Source organism: Chaetura pelagica, unplaced genomic scaffold, assembly GCF_000747805.2.
Source record: "Chaetura pelagica isolate M959 unplaced genomic scaffold, ChaPel_1.0 scaffold69, whole genome shotgun sequence".
In the NCBI taxonomy this organism is placed as follows: domain Eukaryota; kingdom Metazoa; phylum Chordata; class Aves; order Apodiformes; family Apodidae; genus Chaetura; species Chaetura pelagica.
The window spans coordinates 2,064,436-2,073,647 of NW_009970724.1; the positions used below are offsets into that span (position 1 = coordinate 2,064,436).

At 42.2% G+C, this 9,212-nt stretch overlaps 1 protein-coding gene across 7 annotated transcripts in view; it reads right to left on the reverse strand.

The window, feature by feature from the left end:
• The window catches only part of ST3GAL3 (ST3 beta-galactoside alpha-2,3-sialyltransferase 3), a 181,209-nt gene that overhangs the window by 52,069 nt on the left and 119,928 nt on the right, over positions 1-9,212 (reverse strand). For all 7 annotated transcript variants that reach the window (XM_010006570.1, XM_010006569.1, XM_010006575.1 and 4 more), the window contains one exon: positions 6,732-6,795. In XM_010006570.1, coding sequence (XP_010004872.1) covers positions 6,732-6,795 — 64 coding nt within the window. The remainder of the gene's footprint in view (positions 1-6,731; positions 6,796-9,212) is intronic.

Here is a 9,212-nt window from a genome sequence, read left to right on the forward strand (position 1 = left end):
GGAAAGAGTTGGCTGCAAGTACACCCTGTTGTGTGACAAAGATGGTAACAACTTTGTTGAAACCTTTAAGGAAAAGGTGCTGCGGGAGGGAAAAAAAGACATAGTTCAGTTCTAGCCAATGAAACCGCAGATGAAAACATGCTCTTTTGATGATTACAGTAAGAAAGTTTGACCTCCTAAACAACAGACAGATGGGTGAACACTAATTTCTGTACTCAGTTTTCTGTGCGACATGACTTTTCTTAATTTTACATTTTGAAGAAGAACACCATGCTGAAATCCAGAGGCTGCAAGCTACAGACACTCCCCTCTATCCCCTTCCGACTTGCTGTTAGGATGCTCTTACCAGTTTCAAATACAAACTGGTTTCAGCCTCAAATCACTTGATCACATTCTTCCCCTTTCTGCTAAATTAAAGCACCATCTACTGTCAGCAGCCCCTTCCACATCCGCATGCGACCCACTTACTGACAAACCAGTGTGTAAACATCTGCTTCTAGGTGGACAATCAGTTACGGTTCAGACTGGTGAGCATGAGCTGCTACACATGAGATAGAAGAACCAGTTCCACCAGCCAAAGCTGTTGCAGCAGCCTCTCTTCATGGCCCTGTTCCCACACAGAATTTATAGACCTATCAAAGACCTTTCTTATTTTTCTCTTGTCCACGCAAACCAGAGGAAGCTCATCACATCTCTTACAGTATCACAGTTCTGCTAGATTTTGACTCAGATTTGCTGTACCTCTCTGAACCATTTTCAGATTCTCCCCAGATTTCCAAAGCACTGACTCTCTGAGACCAGCATGAGGAGCTAATGCTGCTCAGAGCAGGGTTGCTCTTGCACAGACATTTTATGTATCTTGTTTTAATGCTCTTTCTACTGTGATTGACTTGCAGAATATAATCTCCATCTTGTAAAAACGATCTGCATTGTCACCTGTGAGATGCCTCAGAAAATGGTCCTATGATAAGAAAAGGTCTAGACTGACCTGGCACTCCTCTGCTCCTTACTACCCCAGTCTTTGGCTCTGGCAAATTTTCCTTGTGTAATTTTACATTTCTCTCAGATGGGTCTTAACCACTGTGAACATTTGCCAGCAGGATTACACTAAAAGTATCACTAAAGGATTAATTCTCAACCCTGAGAATCACTTTTTAAAGCCATGTGACATATACCATTCCTAAAAAGGATATGTCTACAACACTGTTCTGTAGAATCACAATACAATGGACTGAGATTTAAAAAATAATTAATATCTTTAAAAGGTTACCTTTATTACTCAAACTTCTAAGTTCATCTAAAAACCTCTATGTGACAAGATTTCATTTCCACAAAACTCAATATAACTCATAGCAATTACACTGCCACCCGAGCTCTATTCTTGATCTAACTTTCCAGGATTTTTCCTGCAAAGCTAATCAACTTACAGCCACCTCTTTGTCATCTCCCATATTTCTCCAGGAACAGTACATTTGCAGTTCTATCCACATCCCAAGAAGAGTTTAAAAGCAAACAGTAACATTAAAAATAACTTATTTAATCCTTTAAATATTCTTCAATGCTTACTGATGCAAAAAGACACAATTGTCATTTAGCATCCCCACAGTTACTAATAAAAAAAATAGAAAGTATTTTGATGTAAAATGGGACAACATCATTCTATCTTCTTAAAAAAAACAAACCCAAACCAAATACTTAACTGAAGGCTCCTGCCTTATCGTAACTCGTAAGTTAATCATCTTTGCCCTGCATGAACCACTCTCATATCCTGGTGGTCTTAACATACTTTAAAACATCCTCCTTATTCCTTAACTCCATTGACCAGATTTTTTGTTAGTATCTTATTGATGCTGAAGTCTAGTCTCTGATTTTCCAGAGATTTTTTCCCTAAATCTCTTTCAGAAGCACCCTGCCCACTCTCTTTGTAAAACCAGAAGTCAGCCCATTGCACACCCAGAAGGCAGCACTCAGGTGCAGATCGCTTTATTCAAATGCATGTGATGAAGATATGGTGAGTCTTGGACTTCACCTGGGTTCTGTGCATCAAAAGTGTCCACCAAAACAGAGCAGCCCAAACTGTTTAGATCAAGACAGGCAGAAAGGTGAGCTGGCTTGGTCACACCAGCTTTGGCAGTCATACCATGGGACAGTGAAATGACTGCAGGGCCACCCTGATGGCGCTGTAAAAGGGAAGCTTCTGGCAGGTATGTCAGGGACCTGCCCTCACTTCCTGACCAGAAGTTTGAGCACTTGTCACAAGCATAGCTGGGCTCCTTCACAGCCAGCACTGATGACTTCTGAGCATGGGAAATTTGCAGAGTCACTGCTGCCTCCAGGCAATTTTCTGAGTGAAGAAACACACCTCGCAGGCAGCATCAGTTACAGCTCAATTGTTTCTCCACAAAGAGGTGTGCAAACACCTTTTGTTTGTTTACACAGTATGTCAAAGCTGTATTTCTTTTTCAGAAGAGCTCAGGGACTGAATACACCAGCCTCAGCCCAGGTTTCAGTTTGCTACCAGGGTGGTAGGAAGGAGGGTCATGGACTTTCCACACCAGAAAGACTTTCCCTAAAGCCCCCAAATGGGATCTGCAGCCAGATGTACAGCCTCCTGACACAGATGCTCAGAGCCTGAGTTCATCTACACCAAAACCGGGATTCACACAGATTTTCTCAAACAATATAGCACTGTGAACACATGTACATGTTGTAGCAATTGCTGCTTCCTCTTCCTCTCTTATCAGAGTGCTTTAGGGATTTGTCGGGAAAAAACCACAAAGCTTTCCTTCACGCAACTTTGGAATTAAAGGCTTTGATGAAAGATATAACAGAATTATTAAAAAATACATCTTTAGGGTAACTGGTGCTTAGGGAGGCTTAGCATATTCTGGTTTGATCTGGCAGCTGCTACTTAAACTGGTGCTATAAACATGAGCCAGAGGGACACACACATCTCTTGCCCTAGCAAGTTCCTTCCTCACTTGTTAGTTTATATACTGTGTTAATAAAGACTAGTTAGTTATAAGCCCAAAATCTCAGTTTTCCTTCATTACCACCTGCAGGCAATAGAAATGGGACAGTAAGGTTTTTATATTTGTGTCCTTTCATAGAAAATTTACAGGTCATCACTGCAGAGATTTAACCCAAAAATCCACTAAGAAGCCAGTGAACTAGAAACCAAGCCCTGGTCAATTTACAGAATGAGAAGCAGGTCACTGGAAGAGCCCCTGAAACAAGAAGCGAAAATGTTGGTGATATAAACGGGCCTGGAACAGCCAAGAGAACTCTGAAGTGTCAAAGATGAGTCCCAGCAACACCTGCACTGGAGAGAAAGACATGTCAGCTCAGAAGGAAGAGGACACTGATTCTAGGGAAAGCCCCCTGGATGTCCAATCAAGCTTATCTTCCAGATAAGCTAGAGTTGAGTTGCAACTCCCCTGACAAACACAAATTCAGCTTTACCCAACTCCTGCCCTGGAGCAGAAGCACGTTATTCTAAGTGGTTCAACCAAAGGTGTCATAATAAGGAGCCATGAAGAAAAACTAAGGTAGCATGGCATCACTTACACTGTGTTACAGGTGTGACCTATAGCATTTGTTCACATGCCCTCCAGGTGCTGCTAGTCATTAACACAACTCTGCTCACAATGGAGGGATTAGCTGGAATGAGTTGGCAGAGGTGCCTCGGGATGATAAAAGGTGTACATGTACCTGGAAGGATCGAGTTTGCCTCATTTCAGCACCGTGTGGGTACACTGTGTCAGAAAAGGAGCACCATGATATCCTTTTGGCACAGGCATAATCAAACAAACCACTTCTGGGGCTTATGGGAGGGGAGTGAAGGGGCAGCTTTGTGAAGGAGGGCAGAAGTAAAGAAGCTTGGGTGGGAACAAGACCAAAGGCTTAGTGTAGATCTCCCACCACACAACTGTAATCACCCCCTTTCCCTCCTATGCTCTCATGCACTGATCTCACCTCTCCTGCCTCTCCTACTCTTCCCCCGGGAAAGCTGCATTCAGCATGTGGTTACATGAACACTTCCTTCAATAGGCTCAGCAGCAGTCACCCTCCCCACCCAACCCCAGCCCTTTGCATCTCCTCCTGCCCTTGGCACAGCACCCCTTTACTGGGAGGGGAGCTCTTCAAATGAGGTCACTGGAACAACCCAGGTTGTGAGAAAATCTTTTGAACTGGAACAATTTCAGTGACCCACTTTCAAGTCCCTCTTCAAATAGCAGCAGCACAAGGTGAGGGTAGGGAACCACAGTCCAAGAGCAGGCAGTAGCAGCAACGACAGCTTCTTAGATGTTGGTGTAACTCCATCCTATAGAGCAGATGACCCTGAAGCTTTTTCACTACTGCTAGAATCAGCCTACTGGACTCCAGAGAGGATACAAGTGGAAGGGTTCACAAGATGTCCTAGTCTGACTCCTGGTACCTCAACACAGTCTAGATGTATCTCTTACCTAACTCTTTCAGAGTAAGGCATTTTTTCAGCCCTCAAGTTAGACCCTCTGTAGTTGCTTCAGGGAGGTGAGCAAAAGGGAGAGGTCTGGACTTTCGCCTTGACCAGTGAGCAGCAAAGAGTGAGCCAGACCCCAAAGTCCTACTCCAAGCACCGGAGGTGCCATGGAGAGGAACTGCTGAGCTCTACTTGGAGCCTGAGACAAGATAAAAAAATAGCTACCCTCTCCCATCAGTCTGCTCCGTCAGTTCTTCCCAAATTCAGAAAAGCAGATACCCATTGCTGCCAGCACTGTAATTAATTGACAATAACAGCTGAAGAACATTTTGGGAAGCACACCCCAGTCTTCATCCATGCCCTACTCACCAAGCAGGTTTCCAAGAGCAGCACTGAGGTAGCCTTAACACCTCCAACAGTACACAAGCTCTCGCTGGTAACAATACCCCTGCTGCAACTCCATCCACTTACTGCTTTAGGCTGTCACTTTGCAACTTGCTATCCCAAGCCCTTCCACTCCTTTTCTGCCAGACCAGCTTAAATTTTTATCTTTCCTCTCTAAAGCCTGCTCCCTGGGAAGGGCTAGGGCAGTATTTGACCATGAGGCATATGTACTGCACAACCAACATACACTGCTTTGCATTTATCATGGAAATGCCAAGGAAAACAGTATTTCCCCAAGGTATCTGTGTGTTTACAAGCACACATACCACCAAACTGTTACTGCAATACTACAGAAATATATTTCTAGCTTCTTCCTTAGGTCTTGTCCATACTTGATATGGCAGGGACTTCACATACCTTTGACGAAGGCTTGAGTATTAGGCCTTTCCTATCTCTGCACCAAACCCATTAGGAATAAAGCAAAACCAAAATGAGCAGCAAGTTCCTAAGAAACTACTTTTTTTAAAAAGCAAACCACATTCCACTCCTCAAAAAACAGGTGAGCAGCAAGAGTCACAATTACCTTAACCTTCCCTGTATCTTCCACCAGTCCTTTCTGTCATTAACACTAATTTCCCACAAGGAAACTCTGAAAGAGTCTATATGTGGATTTTTCAACAGATTAAAATCTTAACTCTCCAACCAGAGCTGAGAGAAACCCCAGATGGGTGAGACTCAGTTATATGCAAAATCTCTAAGAAGGTCATTTATAAAATGATTTTGCCTTCTGGACATAATTTCTCAAATTAATCCAAATTCTGAAGGCTAACTCCATCCAGCACTGCTGTGAGGAAGGCAAACTTCAAAGTAACTTAAATTAGCACATGGATTGCAAAAAATAAGAAAAAATTTTCACATAGAGAGTAACTCCCAACTCCAGCTACAGCAGGCAAATTCTACAATCAATGTGAAAGATGTGGAGGGAAGGCTGGAAAAGCTTATGGACCTTGTAATGGAAAAATGGACAGAAGCGGAGCTTGGCCAGGAAATAAAACCACTACGTTTAGGAACCAAGAACTGTGCTGTTAGCCTGGGTTCAAGGAAGCACGACCTGTTGGAAGGGAATAGTACCAGGACTTTGACAAGAGATCCTGTCCCAGTAAAAACCTCTGACTGTTTCTTTCAGAAACTGCCTCTAAGCTAACTTTGGCACTAAACCAAAACTGCAGGGCAAAGGGAAGGAATGACAGAAAAGCAAAGTTAGGAAAGACTAAAGGATTATAACTGGGAAGCTGATTGTAAACAAGCCAGTGAGTTTCAGAAGCACCGTCTACAATAGGACAGAAGAATCAAAGGAACTTCTTCTAAAGACATCAGTCCAAATACCTCAGGACCCAGGAGAACTGCTATTGCATCTTGGCACAGGCTTGGAGAAACCAACATAATCACAAATTCCTGCTTTAAGAATGACGAATTAGTGAAACATTGTTAAAACAAGCCAGTCCCTTCTTTCCCTCTGAGAGTTTCTTACGATTCTGTTGCTTTGTCAGAAAGGGTAAAAAAGAATAAAGCAATTACTGAAAACCTGCTATTTGCTTATTTGAAAAAGGGGTAAGAGGGTGTATTGTGACACCATATGAAATAAAAGATCAGGAAATAGTCAAAAGGTAAATGTTTTTTTTCTACTCATGTTTGACTTATCAGAGGTCTCCAGAGTTTACAGATTTACTGGAAAGGCAACTTGGTTTCCAGCTCCTGATCTACCTCCAAAGCACAGCCAAATTTATTGGCAATAATTTCTGGCAAAGACACCTAGCAAAATTTATTTAGGACACGTGCAAAAACTATCACTTCTACTGCTTCTGTTCTAAAGGTCTCATCTTACCTGTCAAGAGCTGGAGTTAGACGGTAATCTTTGGTTGCTGACAGGATGGCTTTGATCAGATTATCTGGAGAGAAAGGAAGACAACATTAGGAACAATTTCTAATGGAACTGAAAAGCAAAGTGATGTAAAACATTTGAAGCAGTTCCTTGGAGGAACTGAAATAAGGTTCATATTAGGACTGAACACTTTAACTTGCATATATCAGGGGACTATGAGCTCTATACACTGGCTGCAAAGACATGCTGTGTGCCAAATTCTGATGCAGCCTGCAAATGCCTTGCATTGAGAGAGTGACAGGGAACAAACACAGCACAGTTTAAGGCAGTGGTTTCACACCCACTTCCCTGAGATTGCAGTTTCACAAACACTTGAGACATGAAAAAGCCAGTATCACTGTCAAGGCTTGCTTTCAGCTGAGTGCTGAACCGGATGCAGGAACAGAACCAGATTAAAACTGATGCTTTGTATTTTCCTGAGTTACTTTTAGTTCAGGTTCAGTTTCTCAGTCTGGCTTTCTTCATGGCAGAATCCAATTAAATCATCAGAGCTGCTTAAAGAAATGTCCATGGAACCATAATCTACACTAATACCCAGTGAATGCTCACTGTTATTATGGTATAAGCTATGCAAGTGTAGACACGCACACAAATTACATGCATTGAACTGTAGAAGCACAGTGATTCCACTTAAATCTATAGACTACAGAAATTTTCGAGTCTTCTTCCTTCTAGATTTTGTTCTTTGTCCCTAATTTTGCAACTTCTCCTCCCCATAAAGGTCCAAACTCCTTTACCATGACCCTTCCTGGGCCAAGAAGCAGCAATGCTTTGGCAATTCTGGATTTATAAATGCACCAGTAACTTCAGAATAGCTGTACTGGGTCTGGAAAGAAAGCCCATCTGTCTCTAACAGTCTCATTCTGGCTCTGTGGCCTTAAGCAGATGCCTAAGAGCAGCATAAGCAGACATAATATTTCCCTGAAATTCTCTTCTATCATTTAATTATTTTCAAATCAGGGATTTAATGAGTCAGGTATAGCTACTATGCATCTGGCAACCCTTGGTGATTTTTATTCCATAACCTCAGAATCCTCCTGGATCCATATGGAGTTTCAATCACCTCCCTTCCCTTTTGAATATGGCTTCTCTGAGTTTCATTTATACTTGAAAAGATTGTGAACAGTAAGTCCCCATCCACTTTCTTTAGGGGATTGCAAATATCTATCATAGACTTCCCTTAAAAATACGTCAAGTAGTTCAAAAGCTCTTAGGAAACAACCAATCAAAATTAATAAATAAGTCTAATTTCTTTACAAAATATTAAAAATTACATGGGAACATTAAAAAGACTGACATCAAGTGATTGTTCACAGTGAACATCAATAGTTTTGCTGATAGAAACTACTTAAAGCAATCAGCAGAATTAGGGGAAGCCCTCTCAAATAAGGAGTTCTGCTCTTATTTACAACATCTCCCTGCAGAAATGACAGGACGAGGGTGTGGGACAAACACAGGCTTGAGGCAGCCCCCATGCCCAACAACCTGACAACAAACCAGTGAAATACAATGCAGACAAACTAAGGTGATAAACAGAAAACTCTGATGGTTACTTTTAGATTTGGGCAAGTTTTTGACATGGCATCACTGACAACTCCTGCCAACCTTTACAAGCTGGGAACTGTGGTTACTTTCAGAAGACTATATTTTGCAGTAGAGTAAGGAAATTCGCAGGGTAAAAACAACCTATCTTGCTAACAAAACAGTGGTTTTGTTTGATTTTCCTTCATCTGAAGAATTTCTTTTGATGCACTGGCAGCAGGCTCCCTCTCCATCCAAGGAATGCTGTTTCCCTAAGTCTACTGCAACAGCAGTAGGTTGTTGTGACCTCAAATGGCACCATGCCACAGCTCTCTCCTTGGCCTGTCTCATACTCTGACTTTTACTGGACAGTGTATGTTCCTGCCGTTGTTTTCCCACACTCTCAGAAAAAGAGATCAAAGGATTGCATGTCAAGGGCTGCAGACTCCCATCCACCAAGCTTTTCCTATGCCAGGTTTGCTCTACCACCCACAAGTTCATGCCCTGCACTACTTGGAGGCCACCCATTATTCTATATTAAAAAGCACATTAATGACTAATGCAGTCAAATAATGATGTTTTTCTCATCTTGCCAGCTAATGTCTTCACAGTGAATGCTCAGGAATGAAATACAACTACCTTAGGACTGGATATGGCAGCATTTGGGATAGGGATGCTCCACATTCCCATCATCAGAGAAAACACAAATGAAACCAGCAATGCTATAGGACATTCAGTACAGATTATGAATGGCCAAATGGGAGATAACTCCTAAGCAGCCCCCACATGGTGTCCAAGAGATTTGGAAGTTGCACAAATCACAGTATTACCATCCAAAACTGCTGACTGAAGCTCCATAAAAGACAAAATACTTCACATCCATGTCTTGACTTGCAGCAGGAA